The 27,073-nt window shown below is 42.2% G+C and overlaps 1 protein-coding gene across 3 annotated transcripts in view; it reads left to right on the top strand.

Moving 5' to 3' along the window:
- The window catches only part of LOC102947000 (translocating chain-associated membrane protein 1), a 51,548-nt gene extending 26,312 nt beyond the window's left edge, over positions 1–25,236 (top strand). For 2 of the 3 annotated variants that reach the window (XM_007059834.4, XM_043526707.1), the window contains 6 exons: positions 470–554; positions 792–862; positions 6,261–6,365; positions 9,330–9,473; positions 16,574–16,734; positions 18,641–25,236. In XM_007059834.4, the coding sequence (XP_007059896.1) occupies positions 470–554; positions 792–862; positions 6,261–6,365; positions 9,330–9,473; positions 16,574–16,734; positions 18,641–18,714 (640 nt within the window). In that variant the 3' untranslated portion in view covers positions 18,715–25,236. The remainder of the gene's footprint in view (positions 1–469; positions 555–791; positions 863–6,260; positions 6,366–9,329; positions 9,474–16,573; positions 16,735–18,640) is intronic. The other variant, XM_037916016.2, reaches the window with a different exon arrangement.
- The last annotated feature ends 1,837 nt before the right edge of the window (positions 25,237–27,073 follow it).

Below are 27,073 nucleotides of genomic sequence, written 5' to 3'. Positions count from 1 at the left end.
TGTGGGGGGGGGGGGCTAGGCTCCCATCCTGGAAATGCTTGCACCAGTGTTTAACTTTGCCATGTGAGTAGCCACACAGATTTCGATGAGTGTAAAGTTAAGCATATGCAGAAGTGTTTAGAGGATTATTGCCTGACTCAGTATTACTAAACCTGTCTGTCTTCCACTGAAGGAACTGGGTGGGTAGGTGGGTGTTCCTCCACTCTGCAAACAAAAACAAAAAAACGATCCAAAAGGTGATCTAGAACTTGCAAATAGGAAGGGAATCTGTAAACACTTATTCAAGAAATTACTTCTTGACTTGATAGTATCTGATAAAGCAGTTTCTGTTTGCAATTCCTTTGATATATAGGATAGCGTATTATAGGTCAGTATTTTATCTCATTCCCTCAGGATAAGAAATGTTGTATCCTTTAAAAACCTAAACACTTAACATCCTAAACTTCTTCCCTTCTAAATTATTGTTTAGTTTTCAGGTAAAATTCTTCTATGTCTGCCAGATTGCCTATTGGCTTCATGCACTCCCAGAATTGTACTTTCAAAAGATTCGAAAGGTATGAATTGAAACCTTTGCTACTTTACTTTAAAAATACATTTTGAATTGCTTGATTCGTTTGGTAATGTAATCTTGGTGGGAAACTTAAATGGGGTGCATACTTCAAATAGAATTCCTTTGCCTTACAGAGAGAAGTACAGCAGTGAGGAAGATAAGGAAGGTTGACACATTTCAGTATGGTGGGTTTTAAAGCAGGTTAGCTAAAATTTAACTTTAAGTTTTCTCTTAATTTTAGGAAGATATACCAAGACAGCTATACTATATCTGCCTTTACATTGCTCACATATGTGGTGCCTATGTATTGAAGTAAGTATCTGTAAATTGTTACTAACTGAAAAGCTTTACTTCATTATTCCAGTATCAATTTTTTTTTTTTTTTTTACTATTTTTCATATGGCGCTGCATATTCCCACTTATGGGTACTGTGCCACCTTGTGGTGCTTTACGGTAAAACCTTCTAATACCAGTGTCCGTTAGATCGCTCTCGTGACCTTTCCCGCTCCCCTCGCATCAGGACATACTAAGCAAAGGCTATATAGGGGGCGGAGCAACCTCACCACCTCAGATCCTTCCACATGCCTGGACAGATGTGAACCTCTCTGGTCTTTTTGGAACCAGAGCCTATTTTCTTGATGTAGTTAGTGTTGTTAGTATGTAGTTTAGTTAGCAATTCTTTCCAGTTCTGCATTATGGCAGAATTGAAGAAACAGAAGAACCTGGGTTTCAAAAGGTGCATTTCCTGCCTGGCTGTCTTCCCAGCATCTCATGACTATGTTCAGGGCCTCAAATGCCTGGGAGAAACTCATTCCTTTTCTAGGTGTTTGATCTGCTGGACCTTTAGTCCCAGAGACTTGCTTACAGCTCCTCCTTCTCAAGGAAGCTCTCGTGGCCAGACCCTCTGGATCTGAACAGTCCTCAGATCCAAGTTCTAAGAGGCCAGTCTTGGTTTCCAGTAGTTCGAAAGGACTGAAGGGTTCCAAGAATCCACACTGTATGTTGGGGCTGGATGCCCCCTAAGTCAAGCTCCCAAGGCTACATGTGTTTGAACCAAGGGCCATGCACTTGGCTCCAGCTGTCCTGACTCTGGTGGAGTAGTCGAGAGATATTTTGGCCACCATCATTAGTGCCATACTTCATGATTTGCGACTGACTGCTCCTGTCGAATTCCTGTGCTACAGGGCTAGGATCAGATTCAGTGTTCACTTTTGGCTCCAGGAATATGGATTTCATTGGTGTGTCCAAACTGAGGCGTCTGGCAGTCCGGTTTTGGCCCACAGTCTGCCAATTGACTACCACTGGTATGCCATGCAGTTCAAATAGCTGTCCCCCCCCATCTCTCCTACCTCTCACTCTTTAGGGACCCCCCTCTCATGAGGCAATTCTTCTTGAAGGGGAAAAGTTGCTTCTTTTAGGAGCAGTCGAGGAGGCTCCTGACTTCAGGGGTCAGAGCTTTTATTCCTTTTATTTTTTGGTTCAAAAGAAGGATGTGGGGGTTTAATTAGGTACTAGATTAAGGGACTTGAACAAATATGCTCAGAGGCTTCATTTCCAGGTGTTGACTTTGGCCTCCATAAATCCCTTCACTGTTGCTCATGGATTGGTTCACAACTCTCTCTATCTAAAGGATGTGTATTTTTTATATTTCTGTTAATCACAATCATCCCAAGTACCTTTGATTTATAGTGGCTGGGCATCATTTCCAGTACAAGATGCTTCCATTTTGCCTCTCCATGATGCCCAAGGTATTTACAAAATGCCTCTCTGTGATAGGGGATCATCTGAGCAATCAGGGTATTTTCATGATCCCTATCTGGATAATTGGCTACTGAGGGGCATTGTGCATGAGGACCTGTTAAACCATATTGTCTTCACAATCAATCTCTTTTCAGACCTCAGGCTACTTTTCTACTGCCCAAAGTCAATTCTCTGCCCCTTTAAAATGATTGCCTTTATAGGGTCCATAGTGCACTCTGTGGAAGGAAGAGCTTTTCTCCCAGAGGACAGATTTCTCAAAATGAGCAAGCATATGTAAAAGATTTGACAGTGTTCCTCTCAGAGAATGAAATTCTTCTTGGGTCTTGTGGTCTTTATGGCAGCTGCTACATTTTGTGACTCCATTTGCTTGTCTGATAATGAGACTGCATAACTGGATATCTCATGTCTACAGACCAAGCCAGAACAGCCTTCAGATCTTGATCACCATGACTCAGAATGTTGTAGTCTCTCTATAACGGTGGTCTGTAAGGGTGAATATGCTCAGAGGTGTACAGTTCAGTGCTCCAGTCATCCCTGACAGTAACTTCAGCTGCATCAAACAAAGGTTGGGTGGAGCATCTCCATTTGACAGTTCAAGGGCACTGGTCTGTGCAGGAGAGACCCCTGTGTAATGCACACACCTTCTGGGTGTGGTGTTCTGTTCCATTGTGTGTGTGTGTATGTGTGTTAAAATGAGTCTGCTCTACAGCCTTAGCTTAGAGCCAGCTGGCTTGTAGCTCATGTGGTAGAGGCTCATGTATTAAGCTTCAGAGGTCCCCGGTTCAATCGCGCCCGCTGATGACCGGGTCTCTCAGTGTTACACCTGCACATGAGTGTATTAGTGGGCTATTCATCTGGCTCTCAGATTGTTTGTTTGTTTCTTCCTCACCTTTCAGGGGAGGGTTGTGCAGCCAGATCAGGGACAATATATCGGTGATATATTACATCAGCAAGCAAGAGGTTCTCACTCCACTCTCCTGTGTGCAGAGGTTATAGGTCTATGGGGATTGGTGTATTAGTCACAAAGTTTATCCCATTGCTCTACCTCTGGCAGAGGAAAACAATGAATTCACAGATTATCTAAGCAGAGACAGATCTTGGGTGCACAAGTGGTTGCTAAAGGATCATTCTTACAACTACAATACCCACCTGCGGAAGTGAAGAAACAGATTGATAGAGCCAGAAGAGTTCCCAGAAGTCACCTACTACAGGACAGGCCTAACAAAGAAAATAACAGAACGCCACTAGCTGTCACCTTCAGCCCCCAACTAAAACCCCTCCAACGCATTATTAAGGATCTACAACGTATCCTGAAGGATGACCCAACACTCTCACAAATCTTGGGAGACAGGCCAGTCCTTGCCTACAGACAGCCCCCCAACCTGAAGCAAATACTCACCAGCAACCACATACCACACAACAGAACCACTAACCCAGGAACCTGTCCTTGCAACAAAGCCCATTGCCAGCTGTGCCCACATATCTATTCAGGGGACACCATCACAGGGCCTAATAACATCAGCCACACTATCAGAGGCTCGTTCACCTGCACATCCACCAATGTGATATATGCCATCATGTGCCAGCAATGCCCCTCTGCCATGTACATTGGTCAAACTGGACAATCTCTACGTAAAAGAATAAATGGACACAAATCAGATGTCAAGAATTATAACATTCATAAACCAGTCGGAGAACACTTCAATCTCTCTGGTCACGCGATTTACAGACATGAAAGTTGCGATATTACAACAAAAAAACTTCAAATCCAGACTCCAGCAAGAGACTGCTGAATTGGAATTCATTTGCAAATTGGATACAATTAACTTAGGCTTGAATAGAGACTGGGAGTGGCTAAGTCATTATGCAAGGTAACCTATTTCCCCTTGTTTCCCCCCCCCCCCCCACGTGTTCTTGTTAAACCCTGGATTTGTGCTGGAAATGGCCCACCTTGATTATCATACACATTGTAAGGAGAGCGATCACTTTAGATAAGCTATTACCAGCAGGAGAGTGGGGTGGGGGGAGGTATTTTTTCATGCTTTGTGTGTATAAAAAGATCTTCTACACTTTCCACAGTATGCATCCGATGAAGTGAGCTGTAGCTCACGAAAGCTTATGCTCAAATAAATTGGTTAGTCTCTAAGGTGCCACAAGTACTCCTTTTCTTTTAGTCCAGACTGTGTTCTCCAGTTGGGGTCAACCAGATGTAGACCTGTTTGCAACAAAGTTCAACAAAAGATCTCTCTTCTGTTCAAGAGCAGGCAGGAACAGTCAGCCCCTGTCAGATGCCTTCCTTCTGCACTGGGAAAAGAGGTTGCTGTATGCTATGTAGTGAGAGAGCTGTCAGGGCATGGCAAAGATGATACTCATTGTCCCAGTTTGGCCATGTCAGCAGTGGTTTACCAATCTCCTTTAACTCCCTGGAAGTCTTCCTGTGTTTTCCTCTGTCCCAGCAGGAGGACAGGATCTTTCATTCAGACCCACAATCACTTCACCAAATAGTGTGGGCATTCGGACTTTGACTCTACTCTTGAGCAGTCATGTTCTTCATCTGTACAGGACATACTAATTAACTCTTGAATACAGTCTACCGGTCCATTTTAAGCGGCATCAGCTTCTAGATTTCAGGCTTGCATGAAGGGAAGATCTAATTCCCCTGCATTGGCTTCCATTCCTTGTGTTCTGGAGTATTTAACCACTGATTGTTTAAGTACATTATCTAGCTTATCATTAAAAGTTCATTTGGCAGCCGTCTCAGCGTATCATACTCTGTCTAGTAGATAGTAGATTGCTGTTTTGTTTGTTCAGTTAGAAGATTTATGAAGGTCTTATCAGATGTGTATCCCTCAGTTAGAAATCCTGTCTCTTCTTGGAACCTGAATTTGGTGTTCGTCATGCTGGTAAAATTGCCTTTTGAACCCCTGGTTGAGTGTTCTACTATTTATCTATCAAAATGCCTTCTCTTATTGCTATCGCATCAGCAAGGGGAGTGAGTTGAATGTCCTTATGGCTGATCCACCTTTCACTTCTTTTCATAAGGATAAGTAGTTCTCAGACCTGATCCCAGATTCTTAATTAACATGGTATCTGATTTCCACATCAAGCAGACCATTAATTTGCCAGGTTTCCCCCCTGCAGCTGCACTCTAATCAGTGAGAATCTGCCCTACATACTTTGGATGTCGGAAGGACCCTGGCCTATTACCTAGAAAGAACTAAATTTTTTGTATATCATCTACATTGGTTATGTCTTATGCCAAGAATGATAAGGGGTATATGATTTCTTCCCAAACTATTTCTCAGAGGGTTAAACAATGTATTACTGAATGCTACCTACTGGCAAAAATTCTTGTGTCTGCTGCAATTAGACCATTAGACAAGTGTGGCTACCTCCTTTGCTTGCTGAAAGTTGCAAGCTACAATCTGGACTTTGATGGAAACTTTCAGTAAACGCTATGCTCTGGACTCGGCTTCTAGGGCAAATGCTAGATTTGGCAAAGCAGTGCTTGTCTATTCAACTAGGACTCTGGGTCCACCTCTAGGTTAGTCTCAGCACTGTTTATCAATCTGTTCCATAAATGGGAATATGCAGAGCTGCTCAAAGGAAAAAATGAAGGTTATTTACTTGTAACCAAGGTTCTTCAAAAGAGCTCTGCCTGTTCACATTTCCTATTGCCTTCCCCTCTCTGTCAGAATATTTGTTTATTCTGTATCTCTGGCTTTGTGGTGGAAGGAATTGAGATGATGAGGGTGCTCTATCTCCTATGTTCATCTTGGGTATGTTGTGATGCTGAGGAGGGGGGTAGGAGTAGGAGTGGGAGCATTCAAGCTGGCACTGCTAAAAGAAGGCTTTACGATAAGGCAGCACAGTACCCACAAGTGTGAATATACAGGGCCATCTTGAAGAATCTCTGTTACAAATAAGTAACCTTCATTTTCCATTACAGCCTTCAACGTCTGGGGCTAATTTTGCTGGTACCTCACTATCTAGTGGAGCTCATTTTTCATGCCTCACGTCTTTTCTACTTCAGTGATGAAAACAAGCAGAAAGGGTAATTTTTGCATGTACTATCTTATTTTTATTTTACTACCTCTGTGTTTAATTTTCAGAGCTTTATTGCGATTTCTATCGGCATAAAAATGTTTGTGTGCACGTAACACAAAAAGCAAATGTTAGGACATCACACATCCTAAGCTGTATCTGTGATCCCAATATTACTATTTGGTTGGAGTTCCATGAGAGATCCAGTGTCATCATGTAGAATCAAGGAAACAGATCTGTCACTTCATGATCATAATAATTTTTCAAGTAATATTTGTTAAAATCATGTCTTCGGTACATATTAGCCATCTCTGTTGTAAATGCCTACCTGCTCCAATATATTTTTCATTGCAAGTATATTTATGGAGATCTTTGTTTTAAAAACAAGTGCACCTTAGAATAAAAGTAACATGGACACCAAAATCACTACACTTCTCTCAGAATCTATTTGTGTTTTTGAACTTTGTTCATTATTGTAAACCAATATTGTAAACAAAAGAGCTGACAGAATTATACCAGTATTTTATAGTAATAAATGCACAATCTAAACAATGTGTATATTACTTTTATGATAGGAAGAAAATCACTCTATGCATTATCAGTTTTATATTCTGCTCCTTCTTTGCAAGAGGTGGACAGGAAGTGAAAGTAAAATACTTATAATTTATGGAAGGCAACAGTTTGGAACAGCATATAAAGTAAAATTGTTTGTTCTATATCTTGAGTGAATTGCTCACTTATTTTGAGATGTAGAGTTATAAGGACACTTGCATGAAAGCTGGGAAGGGGAAAGACAAGAGGACTGGTTTGTAGAATGAGGGTGGAGAAAATGAACTTTGTGTGAGAGCAAAGGGGAGGAAGATGAAACTTACAAGAAAGAAGTAAGTAACTAATAAGAGGGATGCTCTGCATCAGTCTGAACACTTTACTCAAATCCCAACCTTCATGTCTGTTCGCAGTTCTGCTCCACTTTTCCACTCATATCTCTTGTAGTGTCTCCCTCCACGCTCCTAGCTGTGCAAGACTTGACTGCCCACTCATGTGAGACTTCTACAAATGTCATCTTGCTTTCTTCCACACAGCCTTTTATGCATACACAGTCCTCTTTGAACTAATCTGTAAGGCTACTACCCTCTTCTCCATATCTCTACCCAAGACCTTTTTCTGTCTCAACTCCTAACACCAGCATTTAAATAATTAGGCTGAAGGTCATTTGGAGAAAGTCAATATGTATTAATGCAAATAAAGTAAAACAACTCTTTCCCCCCAACAAACAAACAACTTTCCCCCATTTTTTTTTTTAAGTTGTTCATCTTAGGCTGTAAGCTCTCCAGACCAGGGACCCTATCTACTTTTATTTGTGTAGCACCCAATGTAACAGGACTGCAGTCCTGATCAGGACATCTGGCCACTACTGTAATACAAATACTATGTTGTATTCCCCGTTCTGTCTGATCAAACAATGTGTCCTTCAGGATAGGGACAGTCTTCCTTGGATTAGGAAACACTTACCATTCTTTGTGTGCTACCCTAATCTTAGGTTTCCATTCCTTATTTTTATCGCCTTAAAAGATGAGTTAGAGAAGCATTTTGAGTGTTTTAGGAGAACTAAAATGTTGCTGTTTATAATAAAAATAATCTTGAACAATAAACCATCAAGAGCCATTTCTCCACGCGGGCTTCCAGGCTATTAGTAACTTCATATTTAAGGTTATAAATTCCCACTCTCATAGCTTTCCAAAAACCCTGGCTTATTTTCCTAGGAGGAAAAAACCCAACAACTTCTGCTTGAGCTGTCACAGGCTGAGTATAGGAGTGTTGGGTAATTTTCTTTTTAAGTTTGAGATTAATTGAACAAGCTGTGTTTGAATTGAGATTCTGAATGCACTTTTCATTTTGAAAATAGTTCCAGTTTTTTATCCAATAATAATTTAAGTGGCATGATGTAAAAACTTCTGTACTGCTGAAATCTTTGAGAACTGCTTTCTATAGTTTGTTCTCATGGTATTCTCCTAGATTAAGTGTCACCATATCAGTAGGCCACGTCCTGTTCAACTGGTTAGAAACCAAAGCTTTTGCTCTCCAAATTGGTAATAGATGAATTTCTCCCTTACTGACTTCTGTGACAGGTCTGATCAATCCTCACTGAGACAGCAGCATTCAGAATGTAAATCAGTCAGTAATCTCTACTTACCTCCCAAAATTGCTGCATGCTGGAGGACCTTAAATTCTTGATCCTGGCTACTGGCAGGGATGTGGGACAAGCAATGGTAGTGTCTTTTTTTTCCCTTTGGGCACACCTCTGGTTCCAGCTCTTGGCTTCAACAGTGTCTCTAGTGATGGCTATCTTGAAGATCTCCAGGATATAGGATGAGGGTTGATGAGGAAGACTTTAAAGTTTATTTAGTTATCTAACTTTTTTATTTTAATTGCGTTTTTAACTGAAATATGCTAATGTTTTAAAATAATGGAGATCTTATCTTACAGCTAACTAAAATTTAAAAAGAAAAATAGTTGGGGAATTCATAATAGATGCTTGTAACTTTTCATTGTCCTTTTCAATGTTTATCCACCAAATTTTGTGTTCTCTACAAGCTTGGATATTAAAATGATGTCACTTTGCTCTAAGTTACCTACAAAGTAGAGAGGTAGTGCATTCTACGTGGCAATACGTGTAATTGCCATTATAGACCCCACATTTGGAAATTTCTAAGCACGCATTTGAAAATAAAATTTAACTTCTATATTGGGGGGAAAAAGTTTTATTTGAGGCATAATTGAGTGTATATGGATGAATGGCAGAATTCACTGTTGTGGGTGGAGAACTAGATGTAGAATTCCTGTAATTGTTGTTCATCTCAATATACCTTTCCTTTTCATCTTAAATTTCAGTGCTCAAGGAAGCTTAATAGAAGGCGGCTTTGTACAGTTAACCAAGGGGGAAGACGCATTAATTTTATTATTTCCTTTTCAGATTTACCTTTTGGGCTTTACTGTTTGTAATGGCTCGTCTTTTGACCCTAACCTTATCTGTGCTGACATTTGGATTTGGTCTGGCAAGAGTAGAGAATCCAGGTTTTTCCATAGCAGACGGAAACTTCAATGTACTCACTGTGAGGTATAATAAAGCTAGTAGACATTCATGTTTGAGTAAAGTGACGCTTTCAGAATGCTTTCAATATACCTCTCCAAGATGGTAGGGCTTTTTGATGGAGAATTTTCCTGGGTGGCTTTTTTCCCAGGCTTTTGGGGTGGAAGAATTTTATCTTTTCCACAAAGCAGGGACTGCTATTACAAAATACATGCTAAACATAAGAAATCTTTGTTTTTCTTTATCAGTGTTTTTATAATTGAATTGATATGACTACTGTGCAAAAGATGCTGCATAACATCGTGTGAGCTTTTGCTTTAAACTTTCCCTGTGGTCATTATGAACATACTGTAATTTTGAGATATCAATGCTTGGGTTCTTCTAAAGAGCTGTTGATCAAAAGTGAAGCAATCTTCTAACATGCTCGTTCTTGCTTGCTCATTTTTGAAGTCACATTAATTTTCACTGGGAGCTCCGCTGGTTAACCTGTATCCCAACCATCTGTTCATTCAGTAGGTGGAAAGGAAATTGAATTTGTATGCTTTGTCATCATTAAATCTCATTCTTAGATCACTTGGTAGAGGAGGCTGCAATTGTACAATTTGGTACTAGCCACTGAAGGCTGTCTGTTATATTTCCTTGATAAGCCTGGATACTTTCCCCTGGTGTATTTACCTGGAGCTCCCATTTATTTAATGCAGACTATATGCCCTGTCTTAGATGTGCTCCTTGGTCAGATCTGGTTTCCATCAGTGTGAGAGGTTTAAGTTCTTCAAGTGCTTGCTCATGTCCATTCAACTTGTGTATGTGGCGAGCACACACACCTAAGTGCTGGAAGTTTTTCCTTCAGCAGTATCCATAGGGGACCGGCTCTGGCGTTCCCTGGAATGGTGCGCACATGCCAGGGTATATAGGGCACCGCCAGTTCCCCCCCCCCCCCCCCCAGTTCCTTCTTGACGCCAGTGATGGTGCTGGAACTGTTGCTGATTCAGCTAGTGCTGTTGCTGCTTGTTCGTACGAACTAGTTATCTCTTGTAGTGTAGTGTATATGGTTTTCTATTTTAGTGTTTATAAATCCGTTAGCTATAGTTAGAGACTTTGTAGGTCCCAAATGGGACTTTGCCTCGGGATGGGGCATGCCCTGGTCCCTAGGCTTTAAGCCTGTGATCGCTGCAAGAGGCCCATACCCATTAGTGATCACACAGCAATTGTCTGCGTTGCTTGGGCGAAGGGCACATTAGTGAGAAGTGCAAAATTTGCAAGTCCTTCAAGCCAAGGACTAAGAAGGAGTGCGATATTCGTTTAAGAGCACTCCTTATGGAGTCGGCCCTCACCCCAGCACTGGAGTAACACTCCAACTAGGCACCAAGTACAGTGACCTCGGTACACAGCACCCCACCGGGACCATCCATTGACCGGCACTGGTCCCCATCCATGGCTCCTACCAAGAAGCCCAAGAAGACGGTGCAAGGTTGGTCTCCAACCTTCCGCAAGGGAAAGGGTAAGACTGGGTGCGATCAAGGTCCCAGGCCGGGCAACTCTTCACTGACATCAGGATCTCAGGCCCAAGCTCTGGTGGAGCGATGTAGCCCAACCTGCACTCCGCCAGCTACCCCAGATAGCAGCAGAGGCCTCCGTCAGCTCCGGGTGCTGTCCACGCCAGAGGCACTGCAGGCAGCACAGGAGATCATGTCCCTCCCTGTGCTGCCCACACCGGCTCCTGCAGTTCTCCGGTTATGGGGTAAACCTGTATTCAGACTGCTTCAGTCCCCACGTCAGCAGCACCATTCCCCATTGTGGGGGACGTCCTGCAAATGCTCGCCCTCCAGTAGCCACCATGCATCTGACTGCAAAAGGCAGATGCAGCGCAGCCCCATTTGGTCCATGAACCTTGGGTAGAGAGGCTCAAGGTGCAGGTCGCCAGCCACATACCTTTAGAGGCATGCGCCCCCCGGCAGGAGTACCGGTCCCGGCACCTGGTATCTCCGAGACCGCGGTACCGCTCCAGGGACCTGTCAGTGGATCAATGTTACCGATCCTCGGACCGTTGCCAGTCCCCCTAGGAGGGTATCACTGCGTGCAGGTGCTTCCCGGCACTGGGCCCTTTCCGACTCCTGGTCCTGCTCCTCATCCTGGTACTGCTCGTCAAGCGTGAGACAAGCTGTCACGGATCCATCAAGCACCACTGGTCCCTAAGACCCCGCTCCAGATGAGACTCCAGGTGGAGTGACCAGCATCAGTCGGGATAGAGCCACTGTTCCGCTCTGTCCTGGTCACCTGGGAGCGACTGCTCAGGATCCAGCCCTGGTTCGGAGGGAGGTTCCCTGATGGCGGGACAAGCTCCAGTACCAGTACGGCTACATTGTCAGCACCGAAACCGGCCCCGTGGTTTCAGGCAGTGGCCGGTGCCATGGTACCCATGGAACCTGCGGGGTTCTCCCAGTCCACCCGCTTGGTGTTGGGAGCCTGAGAGAGACCAGCTGCCTCTCTGTCTTCCCCCCCCCCCCGCCCCAGTGCACAAAGCCTTGGGCACGAGGACCCTGCAGGTCCAAGAGGGAGCAGGGGAACAAGCCACTGGGCCACCAGTGGTTTTGGGGGACCCTACAGCACCAGACAAGGCTATAACAGGGCCCCCTCCCTCGGTTCCTCTGGATGACGTTAAAGTGCACCAGGAACTACTGAAAAGGGTTGCTGCCAACCTGGGTCTTCAGGTGGAGGAGCCTAGAGGAGCCCTCAGACTCTCTCTTTGATGTTCTCTGCTCCACAGCATCAGCCAGGGTGGCTCTACCCCTTCATGATGAGGCCTCTAAGATCAATAATGCCCTATGGCAAAGTTCCTCCTCCCTGCCACACATCTCCAAGGGGGCTGAGCACAAGTACTTTATGCCATCCAAAGGCCACGAGTACCTGTACACCCACCCTGCTCCCAACTCCCTAGTGGTAGAAGCGGTTAACCACAGGAAGCGACAAGGTCAAGCTGGGGCTACCCCTAAGAACAGACTCCAAGACACTAGACTTGTTTGGGCATAAGATTTATTTGTCCTCTAGTCTCCAGTGGAGGGTGGCCAACCATCAAGCCCTCCTGGGACGCTATGATTTTAACATGTGGCAAGCTATGGCCAGTTCGAGGGCTCTCTTCCTGAGGCTTCTAGGAAGGAGTTCCAGGCAATTATGGAGGAAGGCACGACTGCGGCCAGGGCGAAGCTCCAGGCAGCACTGGATGCGGCAGACGCTGCCTCCCGAACCATGGCCTCGGCCATCGCCATGCGCCGGGCATCCTGGCTGCTCCTCTCTGGCTTGTCCACGGAGGCTCAGCAGTTGATGCAAGACCTTCCCTTTGATGGGAAAGCCCTGTTTGTGGAACAGACAGACAATAAGCTCCATGACCTAAAGGACTCCCGCATTACCCTTAAAACGCTGGGCCTGTATGTTTCTGGCCCTGCCCACAAGCAGTTTAAGCTGCAGCAACCTCAGAGCCAGGCGAGCCACCCTCACCCGGAGCCTCCCTGTAAGAAATCCAGAGGCTACAAGCGGCATCCTAGCCAACAGCCTTTGCAGGCCTCTGAGTCAAGCTCAATCCTCAATCAGGTGGCAAGCGCTCGTTTTGAGGATATGCCCAAGGGCAACCTACCGGACTATTCCCAGGATCCTTCCTCCCCTATTTTTGCCAGCCGCCTTTCTGCTTTCCTCCCTGTGTCGGCATCTATAACATTGGACCGATGGGTCCTCAGTACAGTGGAGTGGGGTTACACCTTCAGTTACTTTCTATTCCTCCTTCCCAGCCCTCTTTCCCCTTCCCTCTTCAGGGACCCTTCTCACGAGAGTCTCCTCGCGCAGGAGATAGAGGGGTTACTGCAGCTAGGTGCGGTGGAGGTCATTCCTCCAGAGTACAGGAACAAGGGGTTCAATTCCTGCTACTTTTTAATCCCGAGGGCCAAAGGCAGTCTGTGACCGATCCTGGACCTGCAAGACTCGAACCGCTGCCTAGCGAAGGTGAAGTTCCGCATGATCTCCCTGGCCTCCATCATCCCCTCCCTGGATCCAGGAGACTGGTACACAGCCCTTGATCTGAAAGATACATACTTTCACATCGCCATCTTTGAGGGACACAGACGCTTCCTCCAGTTTACGGTAGGTCCCAAACACTATCAGTTTGCAGTCCTCCATTTGGCACCGCGGGTATTTACCAAGTGTATGTTGATGGTGGCTGCTTACCTCAGATGTTGGGGTGTCCAGATCTACGCATACCTCAACGACTGGCTAGTCAAGGGCAGCTCCAGATCCAAAGGGATGTTGTGAAGTTATTAGCCACCTGCCATCGTCTTGGCCTTTTGACAAAAAAATGACGGAAAAAAAATCCATATTAGTTCCAGTACAGAGGATAGAGTTCATTGGAGCGGTGCTCGACTTGATCTGCGCCAAGGTGTTCCTGCTGCTGGAGAGATTCAGGGCACTGACAGACCTCATTGCAAAAGTCTCCACGTTTTCCCTGACCACGGCCAGGGTTTGCCTGCACCTACTAGGTCACATGGCAGCATGTACATATCTGGTGCACTACACCATGCTCCGGATGTGACCCCTGTAGCAATGGTTGCTGACAGTCTACTCCTAGTCCAGGGACCTCCTGGAAAAGGTTGTTCCCATCCTGTTGATGGTACTTATCTCGCTGTGATGGTGGACCAACACCGGGAAAGTCCTGGAAGGAGTTCCCTTCATCAGTACTCCTCACTCAGCTGGAGCACCCACAAGGAAAAATTGGTGGGTGCGGAGCACCCACCGACAGCTCCCAACCCCAGCTCACCACCGCCTCTGCTCAGCCTCCCCTCAGTGGGCCGACATGTCCTGCTTCTCCCCCCTCCCTCCCAGCGCTTGCACCATGAAACAGCTGTTTCGTGCTGCAAGCCTGGGAAGAAGGGGAACGCAGTGCGCTTGGGGAAGAGGCAGGGCCAGGGCGGGGATTTGGGGAGGGATCCAATAGGGGCAGGGAGGGTGCGGAGTCAGGGCTGGGGTGGGGCCGGGGGGTCCGTGAGCGCCCACCAGCACCAACAAAAGATGGCACCTGTGGTCAAGTTGGTTTTGGACGCCTCGGACCTCGGCTGGGGGGCACACCTCGGCACCCTCCAAACCCAAGGTATGTCGTCCCCAGAGGAAATGACGCTACACATAAACATCCAAGAGCTCAGGGTGGTGCGCAGAGCGAGCGCGGTCTTCCTACCTCACCTGTCGGGCAGAGTAGTCAGTCCTGACGAATAACACAGCCTTGATGTTCTACGTCAACAGACAAGGGGGAGCACAATCCTCAGCCCTCTGCCAAGAGGAACTCTGTCTTTGGGACTTCTGCATCGGCCACGGAATCCATATAGAAGCGTGTCGCCTTCCAGGTGCCAAGAACATGCAAGCAGATCACCTAAGCAGGGACTCCTCTCTCACCATGAGTGGGTTTTCCACCCGGAGGTAGCTGGCATGATCTTCCAGAGGTGGGGAACTCCCCAAGTGGATTTGTTCACCACCAGGCAGAACAGGAGGTGCCACAGGTTTTGCTCCAGTTGGTGTCTGGGCAAGGGTTCCCTCTCCAATGCCTTTTTCCTGCTGTGGGCAGGAAGCCTGATGTATACATACCCTCTGATTCCACTGATCAGCAAGGTCCCGGCAAAAATCAAGAGAGGTTATCATGATCGCCTTAGCATGGCCTCACCAGCACTCGTTTGGGACGCTATCAAGCTTGTCAGCGATCCCTCCATGGCCCCTGCCGAACTGACCAGACCTGCTGTCACAGGATCACGGTCAACTCTTGCACCCCAGTCTTGCGTCCCTCCACCTCATGGCGTGGATGTTGCATGGCTGAACCCTGAGGAACAGGCCTGTTTGGAAGGGGTCCAAAAAGTCCTCCTCAAGAGTAGAAAGCCCTCAACTAAACAGACGTACCTGGCAAAGTGGACGAGGTTCTCCTGTTGGACAGCCCAATAGGGCATCTCCCCTGTGCATTCTTTGGTGCAGTCAATCTTAGACTACCTGCCTCATGCCCTCTGTCTCACCTATTGTGGATGGTAGCTTTCGTGGTGAGGCGAGTCTCCAAGCTGCAAGCCCTGACCTTAGAACTGCCATACACAGCCTTCTATAAGGACAAGGTCCAGCTCCGGCCCCACCTGGCCTTCCTTCCCAAAGTGGTGTCTACTTTCCACATGAGCCAGGACATCTTCCTTCCAGTCTTCTCCCCTAAGCCCCATGAGACTAGTGAAGAGAGGCAGCTTCATGCTTTGGAAGTAAGAAGGGCCCTGGCTTTCTAACTAGATCGGACAAAGCCTTTCTGTAAGCTTTTCTTCTCTACAGCTGATAGGATGAAGGGCCTCCCGGTCTCCACACAGAGGATTTCTAGCTGGATCACCTCTGGCATTCAGACCTGCTATGAGTTGGCATGAGTCTCTCTGCCGCCAATCGTCCAAGCCCACTCAACCAGAGTGCAGGCATCTTCGGCAGCCTTCCTGGCACACTTCCCGATCCAGGACATCTGTCGAGCCATGACGTGGTCCTTGGTGCACACGTTCACGGCCCACTACACCATCACTCAGCAGGCCAGGGACGACGCTGGGTTCGGCAGAGCTGTGCTGCAATCTACACGTCCATGAACTCCTACCCACCTCCGAGGGGTACTGGTTGGGAGTCACCATAGTTGAATGGACATGAGCAAGCACTCGAAGCAGAAAAGACAGTTAACTTTTCCATAACTGGTGTTCTTCGAGATGTGTTGCTTACGTCCATTCCACAACCCGCCCTCCTTCCCCACTGTCGGAGTTTCCGGCAACAAGGAACTGAGTGTGGGGGGAACTGGTGGCACCCTATATACCGCAGCATGTGCGCGCCACTCCAGGGGGTGCTGGAGCCAGTCCCCTATGTATACTGCTGAGGGAAAAACTTCCGGCACCAGTGCATGTGGCAAGCACACACACCTAAGTTGAATGGCTCTAAGTAACACATCTCGAAAAAGGTAAAAGGTACGGAAAAGGTAACTGTCTTTTCTAGGAGTGATCAGCAACTTTTTAAGATGGACATTTGGTGTTGCTTTGTTGTGTAACAATGTATAGTTGAAACTTTTACCTAACTTCTTATTTTAATCTGAAACTTTTTAGGATTAGTTGCTTGGCTGCAATTTGTCTAACACAGGCCTGGATGATGTGGAAATTTATAAATTTCCAGCTAAAGAAATGGAGAGAGCATATCCAGAACCAGATTCCTAAGAAAAAAATAACTTACACAAAGAGTAAATCAACAAAAAAAGAACCAAACAGAGGTCAGTAGGGATTTTTTAATTCACTTCAGATATATACTGTAAATATTTTTATGCTTGATTTGTTCTTGAAATCTTTTTGTATTTTCCTTGTGGAAGCTAACGTGTGGTCCATTTCTTATTATATGGTGAAAATAGATGTCATTTTTCACTTCCTCAAAGTTAGAAAATAGTTTCCTTCAAAATATACTTACTCATGGTATGCTGTATTGCATGTTGCTAACTCGAGCCAGCAGAGAGACAATACTGCACTATAATAAAAACCTAAATTAACAAAAGCCCACAGAGCTAATGTTCTTTCTAGAGTTGATGTCCTTTAGTGAACTCTGCACAGATACAGATTCCACAAATTCTGCATATTACTAGGTTGAAAAGTTTAAAAAATATTAGTCTTAAAGTTCTATTACAACTTTAGAATACATCTTTTTGAATGCTTACAAATAAAAACTGTACGTTGTCTATTTTATCCTGATTAGTGAGGCTTTTAAGGTGGCCGTTTTTTTCTCGATAACCATAAATTCTACTTTTATTTAATTTTAGGTAATTAACAAATTGCTGTCACTCTTCTAAATTCTACACCAAATTACAGAGACTTCTTTTTATAGTGACAATTGGACCCTTAAAAAAAAAAAAAAACTACTGTGAAATTAAATTGTAATCACTAGGGGACCTGTAGTGAACAAAGATTTCCTATTATAGTGCATAGGCAAGATTTGGAAGAAAATTACATCTAGTAGGAGAACTAACCCTATTTGGCAGAAGTAGGCTGGGAGTCTTCACCTGTAAGATCCAGAACAGTGCTCTCATGAGAAGCCTATTTACCAGTTGCTGGAATTTCTACCAGGATGCTGTCTCTGGACCCTTTTTGGGAGCGCCCTTGTTCATATCTTTCTCTACCTAAGAGGCTGTGGTGCTTCAGATTTAGATACACTACTAAGCACATAATCTAGTGCCCCTGGAAGTCAATGGAAATACTCCCTATGATCTTAATGGGTGTCGGAGAAGCAGCTTTTACTCTCCACTACCTTTCAGAGCCTTCAAGCTGCTGTAAAAGAAGTGTGTCTGCTTCTCTACTTCTCCTCCAGCCTTGTGGATCCTTCTCTTTTTTTCCTATGTATAAACTACACTGCTGCTCTTCATTGTTTTTCCATACAGAAGCATGAAATTGACACTATTCTTGAGCTTCACAGCTGCCCACAGTATTTTAAATAGCAACAGTGAAACTGTAATCTTGTGGACTTCACACTCTGCTGTAGGTGGGAAAATCAATGACCAGGAGAGGTTGAACGTCTGTAGGTGCAGGAGGACAACACTGCATTGGTTTACACTTACCCTTACCCTTGCAATCATAAGGGCTAGAAATGTGGGGTGGGGGAGGGTTGTTTTGGTTTGGTTTTGTTTTGGTTTGTTTAAATCTGATTCTGCTGAAGTTGATGGTGGTGGTTCCCTAAATCCCCAGGCCAAGCTTCCCACTTGCTTAGAGTGAGTGGATTTTTCAAGTTCTGAATAGAGGGATCCAGGCTAGCTTGAAGTTAACTCATACAGGTTGATTCGCAGTGACTGCACAAGATTTTAATACTATGGGACAAATATCGTAGGTTACCATAGACTTTTATTGTGTTAGCATTGATAGTTCACACACAACTATAGTAAAACAAAATCTTCAGGTTCCATCCTCCACTGGCAAAAGGAATGATAGGGAGAGTTAGTAGGTAAGTATTCTATAAGTCCTTCAAAACATTACCTTGTTCCACCTCTCTACTGGAAGACCCCAGAGCTTTGCCTAAATTAAGTGTTGAATATTGTCATCTGACGTTTTTAGGTTTGCATATCAACTTTTTGTTTTGCATTCTACAGAGGCAAATAGCATTTTACCTGTACTTTCGCTTTCCCTGTTTTAAAATTTCAGCTAACTTTGTCAATGGAGCAGTAAAATTAGAAGATGGAGCATCGCCCAGAACCAGAAAATCAAAAGTATTATGAGATGGAAGCTGAAATCGGAAGATGACATATTGACAGAAGACTGTGATTAAAAAATATCTGTCACTGCAGAATCATAGGCTATTTGTCTGTCTTGTTATGATTTAAATGGACACTATCAAGTTAAAATATATTTTAAACACATTTTTATTAATACATAACTTATTATGAAAACTGGTCACTTTTTAATCTAATTTACTTTACAATTAGTGTTTGCCTCTTTCAGTTTCACTCAACTTGGACAATGAAAATAGACAAATCACTTGCACTTTCTGGCTCTTAGTAGCACAATTCTGCAATGTTTGAGTGACAGACATTTCAGGGGAATATTTCAGTCTAAACAATCTGTTTATTTGAAATTTTAAAAAAAACAACTTGGAAACATTTTCATTAATATTACGGTTTAGAAAACTGGTGGTTTTACAAAACCTAAATTCTGGGCCAAAAATATCTGACCATGTATGTTTAACTTTAAACTTTTGCACAACAGACTCTTCTTTTTATCACATTCTGATATTGGAGTAAGAGATAGTATGTCTGAAATACATGTTAGCATGGCCAAAAAAAAAAAAAAAGAGTGAATGACATCTATTTCCCTTCAAAGAATATATAAAACTTGATTTATATAACCTGCTCATCAAGTTCTGACTTAATATACCTAACTTCCTCTTAGGTGATTGTGATATTTTAGGTAGACACACAGATTATTGGATGCAGTCACCTTTCAGAATTGCCAGTGTACATAGGGAGTTTTGAAATAGATTGTAATGTCTTGTTTGGAAACAAGTTGCCAATTAAACATCTAGGGTGAAATCCTGGTGCCATTGAAATAAGTAGAAAAGCTGTCATAGATTTTAGTGAGGCCAGCATTTTACCCTATGGCCAAATTTTGTGAAAATTTCCCCTGGTAATTTTTCTTTAATTTTGGCACTGACCTGTTTGAAAGTTACACATGGCTTTTTCATAAAGACTATGAAATTGAGTTCAGGAAATGTACTTTCTGTAGCTGCAATTTTTTTTTTTCAGGTGCTAAGATTTTTAATTACTTACATTAGGCTGCCACTTGTTTTGGTTTCAAATTCAGATTTAAGTTTTTATATCTCCATAGCTCATTACTTAAACACTGTTTTAGATATGATTTATATTTAAATCTGTAGACCATTTCAGAATGTCTTTTCAGAAGTACTAAAGTCTGATGCTGGTATAATTAAGTGGTCTAGTAAACACTGCATTATAGGCCTCTTATCCCCAACCAATGGCATCGATTTTGTATGGATTCTTGTACTACTTGCCATCCTTTCAGCCAATTGGATCCTATTTCTCCAGCACGCAGAATTCTGTTCAGAAAACAGTTGACTTATGCAGTAGAGCTGACTTTATAATATATGCCTTGGGTGCATAAAACACTAGAGATGTGCATTAAATTACACTGTCACATGTTCTGAAGTGTCTGTTGTGGTTAAGATTTAGGAAGAAGGTTTACAGTTCCTTAAGTATTAATGCCACAAAATATCATATATACAACTTTCTTGAAAGAATAGTTATTTAAAATTTATCCATATGTAGGTTTTTCTTTAATACTATTTCTCCCCTCCCTCCCTTCACTGGCTGACCAGGTTCTTTCTTGTACCCTATCTTGTGTTCCTCGAAGCAGTGCAGTGTCTTTTAGTTTTTTAGTGAAGTGAAGCAGAATCTAGTAGGACTGTTGAGGGGCCACTTGTAAAAAGTTCAGCTGTATCTACCCAATTTCTCCCCCTAGAAACTGGCTATAGACCACCTATTCATTTCAGATTGACCCATGCATTCACATACAGTAGAAACAGTTTTTTGACATGTTCACCTAAGCTACACTCCATTAAACAGTATTTGCCACTTATCACACAGCATGTTCAGAGCACTTTACAAGCATAAATCCTCATAACCCTCCAGTGAGGCAGGTAAATAGCAGTGTTCTCAGTATATAAGAAACTGACAGATTAAGTGACTTGTCCAAGGACACAGTGAGGATCATTGCCTCTGCTGGGAGTAGAAATCAGGATTCCTAATTCCTAGTCCAGTGAATGAATCACACCTGACTGCTGACCACACTTCTGTGAAAAGCAAGCGAGTGAGAGACTGAAGGTTCCATATCGTATTACCAATCCCTGGAGCCATCCAATTTCTTAATCTTAGGTGTTGCCACGTTGATCTAAGCGCTTGTTTGACTATGACAACTGATATTTTTGTAAGTTACCCACATTGTCATGACTGGTATATCTAATGCTATTTAAGTCTTATGAACCCATTTTCTAATTTGCCCTAACTGTTCCCATGTGCAAATGGTATGTAGGAGTATCGTGTGATTTCTCATAAACCTGTACATTTCTACTAAAAATGTTTACCATGGAACTAAAATATATATTTTTTTAACAATTTTAATAAATGTATTTGTATAATCATGAATGCCTCATTTGATAAAAGTATCATCTTATGAGCAGTTTTGGTGTGACCTGCTTAGTCTCTCTACCATACTGCTCACAAGACAATGCTTTCTCTGATAAGTAATTGCAACTGTAAGTATACCATACATTTAGGTTTTGGGCCACTTTCCAGCTGAAATGGCCAAAAACTAGTTATTATATAGGTAAAATCTTTTACCCTGAGAAGGGAATTCCTACACTAAGAACACTGTGAATAAAGGATAAAAGTTATATTGCTTTTACATTACAGATGCAAACGTTTTCTTGAATAAGAATTTTTTCCTTTTTCCCCATCCATCGCAAAAATATTCAGACCAAGATTTTCTGGGGGAAAAAAAAAAAGCGGGTGGGGGGGGGAAGAGTAAAATTAGGCTACATCTATACCTATGCACCTAAAAAGGGGACAGATTTTCCAAAGCGTGGAACACCCAGCAGTTACAATTAAGTAGCCAGACTCCCAGAATGGGCACTGCAGAGTATTTAACACTCTTCAAACTCTGGCCACTTATTTAGGAGCCTAAGTGGTAACTTGATTTTAGGGTCCTGTTTTTTTTCAAAATTTTAGCCCCTATCTTTTTTCCTTCAATATTATGGAAAAGTACATTTCTAGCGCCCTGCTTATGAATTCACTGAACAAAATGTACTTGAATGCTATTCTTGTTGCATGTCATACATAATGGACACTTTAAGGAATCTACACTTCTGAAGTCAAATAATTTAACATTTGAAGTGTCCTTGGCATATAATTATTGTGTGTATGGATACTGTGTGCATACGCACATACAACATCTGTAAAATAAAGATAGGTATCTCAGTCTTGTAGCATGAGAGAAACTCCCACTATTTCTTTTAAAGATAAAAATCGTTGTTTTTTGTCATTCTGTTGCATTTTTGGATGCTCACTGTGGAATATCAAAATGCGTGAAATGAACTAGGCCTGTGCCTTAATATTAAGACATTTCAGTAAACTTTAAACAACTTGCAGCAAAAAAAAAAAAAAGTTCTTTGCACTTAATGCAGTGTGTTTTGACAACTTTACAGTGTAATTCTACATATGTTTCAGTGACTGTTTGGAATATCAAATAATGGAAGATGGAAAGTTGGGGATGGGAGGGATGTGGCTTATTCACACAAAGCAAGTGTGACTTGCATTAGGGAGCAGACTCTGAGCTGGCTGTTCTGAGGCAGGGACTTTTGTGTGATGACTGGAAGTGGTAATGACTAAAAATAGTAACTTGATCTTATTGTTCAAAATTCCCTGTAGGTTAATATGTAGACCGATTATTTCTGTTTTCAGTTTTTGTTGTTGTTTGTTTTTGGAGTGGTGGGTTGTTGTTTTTTCTACCTGATTTGAGCGTGGGTGACAATAACATGTAAGGGGGAAGGGAAGATTATGGGTTAGGGAAGTAGAAGTTAGGATACTAGTAAGACTAATAAATAACTGTACTAATATTCCCTTTTGATTATGAGTACAAAGCCCTGAACCCACCTAATAATAATTTTTATTGTATTTGAAAGAGTAAATTTTAACAATCTTCAAAAATAAGAACCCCATCTCTGTACACTGCAGCCTGTCTTGAATTCATTTTATACTGCCAAATAAAATTTGTCACACATTGTTTTGTTCCATGGTGGGAAGAAAATCTGTGACACGTTCAGGACTCGTGTACTTGCATTAAGCACAATACTTAGGAGGAAGCTATGAAAGAGGGGTCAGCAATTAAAAATTTCCAAGTGATTGACCATTGATTTTTTTAAATTTTGTACATTTGGAAATATTGTCCAACAACCTCTTCTACCATCTTTGAAACAACAACCAAAATACTAAACTAACCTATATCTCTGAAGCTATAACAAGACCCTAATTCTGCAAAGCATACTTAACTCTCATTGACTTCAATGAGACTGATCTGCATAAGTGCTTTGCTACATTGGGGCCTAACTCAAATATATTTAATTCAGGATTACGGTTGGGAGTGCATACTGCCTCTTCATCTTTAAAGCACACTGATGTCAAGGGTGGAATTCTCAGAGTGCCTACATGTCTTAAGAGCACTTAGGACTTGTGCCCAGAGACCCAAAGGTATTTAGGCCCCAAACTCCCTTTGGAATCAAGGGGCATTAGAGGCCTAAATATCTTTGAGGATCTGGGCCTTGAACTTCTAAATAAAATAAGCCCAAACTTTTAAAAGTATTTAGGTGCCTAATTCCCACTGAGTTCAGTGGGAGTTAAATGTCTAAATACCTTTAAAAATCTGGATCTTAGGCACTTCTGGAAATATTATCCAAAGTGTTTAAGATCATACACTAACAACATGTATTTTATCACAAGTAATGAATTTCCTTGTTTTTGTAGGTTTGTCAGACCTTCACAAAACTAGTTTGATATTTTTCATTTTAATAGTATTATAAACTTCAAATACATTAAAGGCCAAGTTCTGCATCTATGTTTCCTTCAGCCCCATTGACTTAGCTGAGGTTGTATTAGATCTCAGTGCAAAATCTGAGGCAAAAACTCTCTAGTCCTGTGACAACTCTATGAATAGTCCTATTAATTTGTATAAGCATTTTACTTAAATCATAAATAATCTTTTAGTCATTTCAGTCAATTTTCTGTTCTGTCCTGTATAGTTCTAGACTTCAGTTGCACGTCAGGAGTCCTTCAGAGGTAAGGTTTATTTGGGGGAGGGGAGCATGCATAGTAAAGTCACCTGACAAAAGCTCTTATCAGTTTCAAATAGAAAAAACTTACTGTGCAAATAACTTATTGTGAAACCAAAATTGGATCCTCTTATTTTAACCCTCAGAACATGAAACTTGTATTTTTTAAATTTTGAACTGTTATTTAAAACCACTGTACAGATTTACTGATGCTGTTTTTGAGGCAGTACTTCAACTAGGGCCTGATCCAATTATTAAAGTCAACAAAAAGACCCCCAACAGGAGTTAGATCAGGCCCTAATGGTACATATTTTCTTTCAGAGTTTGCTTCACTCCAGCTCCAAGATGTATATGAGAAAAATTTCTAAATGCACAATATTGTCAAATAATGAAGCAGTGGTACTTCACATGCTATAAATTTATTTAATTGGGTTTCCTATTAGATGATTTGGCAGAGGGAGCAATGAACTATGATTTTTATAAATGTATCATCTACATCTGATTGTCTCCCAACGTTACCTATTGGAATGACTGCTATATCTAGTTAAGTTGGAGGTACATTGCTACTCTGATGCATTCATTAATCTGTCTGAATGTTGGCTGCTTCTCCCCCCGCCCCCCCCCCCCAAACGTAATATATGCTAGTACTGAGAACTGTTGGCTAAAAAGGACCTCAATACTGTAAATGGTAAAGTTATAAATATTAAACCTCTCTTTATCGTTACTAGTTTTAAGCCTCAGAAGTTGAAACTATGGATTTAACTATCATAAACAAGAGAGTAATGTTTACAAACTGTAATAGTGTCTTAACATTTTTTTACAATTATCCAGTAAAACTCTTACGTAGAGTTGACTCTACACTTAAACCAGCAATGTACTCCATATTATATTGCTCATGAACCATGATTAATGTGGAACTGTCTGCTTGCAACAAATATGGAAGCTTGGTTTTTTAATTGATGTTAAACTGTACTTTCCGTTTAATTTAACTGATTTGTCTGTTCTCTTCCAGTTAATCTACTTGAGTGCTGAAATGCATTGCTTTTTCTAATGCATCAAGAAAAATTACTCTGTTTAAAACATCTCTTTATCCACCACTATATAGGCTAAAATTGTGCTAAAACACCATCAGTTATTTTACTTTTGACCCCTGTAAAGTTTATGTAATTGGTTGTTTGTTTGTTTTTGTTTGTAAAACATAGCACAAAAGCTATGTTTTCTGATGTATGTAAACTAGTGATTATTCATTTGCTTGGTAAAATGTCTAATAGGAGACCTTGCTTCATAGAAAGTTTTTTGCTGGTATTCTGTAATTGTTTCTGAAATGTATTTATGATACTTTTTTAATTCTGTAATTTTAATTTTTTTTGTTGCCATTAAATCCATGTTTTATTACTACACTAAATCAGTTGCTTTTTGTAGTTTGGTCAATTAAGTAGTCAAGCCATCTGAAAAGCACTAACCGTGCCTAGGGAGAAAGTATTATACAAAGTATGCACATAACTATGCAAAGTGCATCTGGGTTTCTTCCCATTTTCCAACATTTTATCTCTTTCCTGTTGATAATCTTTGCTTAGTGCCTGCTGACAGGAGGCACCTCTTTCTTCTGTCTCCATGGTACACATAATGATCCTTCTATGCTGGTGCAGACAGTGGCTATGAGGAATTTTCTACATTAGATTTGATTCTCCCCTTCCCCACACACGACCCCCCGGAAGTGCAGCTACACAAATGTATTGCTGCTAAGCCCTTACGTAGACACTTGTACCAATATAAGGCAGGTGAGTAGCAATTTTTACAGCTGTGCAGCATGTCTATATTTAGGCTTTGTTTACACTTAAAAGTTATGTCTGACCCATGCAAATATGTAGGGGAAAAACCATACCCCTGCCTGACATACCTATACCAACAAAAGCCCCAGGGTAGATGCAGTGATGTTGATAGAAGAGTGCTTCTGTCTACATAGGTAATGTTTGGGGATGTGTTGTTCCTAAACCTACAGAAAATGTTCCATCAGCATAGGCTGCGTCTACATTATGCCTGCATGACAACTGTAGGCTCTCCAAGAATTCTAACTCCAATGCAAAGGGGTGCCATCTTCCCAATTACTATATGCAAACAATACTATATATACAGTGCTTTGCAAACATTAACTTAGTGTAGTATATGCATGGTGAGACCTTTCCCACCCCCCAAAAAAAGAGCCTGACCCATTGACTTTCAATTGTAATTGTTTTCATAGACTTTTTTGAAAAATCCCATCTTCCACCTGGAATCTATTTGGTTCTTTTTCGCTCATGCAGCACTAACTATAGAATTTGCAGGAAGAACATAGTAAAATTTTGTCAATAATGCATGAGCCCAACTAAAATCGACTGCAAAGTAGAGTGAACAAACATCATTTTTCACAAGAAAACTGCACTTAGTCATTTCTTCAAATTTAGAAAATTATGTTTGATTCCAGGAAAGAAAACACCCCTCTAAATTGCAGAAAGCATGTTAAGTAATACATTAAAAATGGATGTGGAGTCAACTAAAGGAGAATCCTCCATGCAACATTAAGGAAATGTGCAGTCTTGAGGGTGGGTGGGGGGGGAATTAAATCTCGTGTTTTAGGAATAGAGGAGGGAAGGGTAGATGCAGGTTTTATTACTGGGACCTGTGGAGTTCTAGAACTTTTTCTAGATTCCTACTTGATTTGCCTCTTAAACTGAAACAAATTATTTTTCCCAGGAGCCTTCCTGAAGCTCTGGAAAATTAGATACTAAAATAGCTAACATGTAATAGTATTTATAAATACAGCTGCTAATTAACATTTGACAGAACTTTGAGCAAAATGTCAGGCCTCTAGGAGCATAAAGTATCATCCCTTGTAAAGTATGTGTATGTGGACAGTCCTTGGTTGACGCACCTGAGCCAGAGCTGATTCTATGAAGGATAACTTCATCTGAGTAAGCACTACCTTAGTAGGCAAACATGTCTTTTGGAAGGTGCTAAACAGTGATCAGGCTACTGATTACTGTAACTCATAATTACTTTATTTCTGACCAATTGGGGTTCTGACAAAGGAATCAACTTCCAGCTAAGAACTGGATACTTATTTGGTCTACCACTATCAGGTGTTGAATGTGTACAATTACTGAAAGTGCATAAAGGGCTCATGACCTGTCTGCCCAGTCCTTGCTGGTAGCCGAGGCAAGGAGAGCCCATTTTCTTGTATTTGAGGGCTTTTAATATACAAG

Source organism: Chelonia mydas, chromosome 13, assembly GCF_015237465.2.
Source record: "Chelonia mydas isolate rCheMyd1 chromosome 13, rCheMyd1.pri.v2, whole genome shotgun sequence".
NCBI lineage: Eukaryota > Metazoa > Chordata > Testudines > Cheloniidae > Chelonia > Chelonia mydas.
This window is presented reverse-complemented; position numbering and strand designations above follow the sequence as displayed.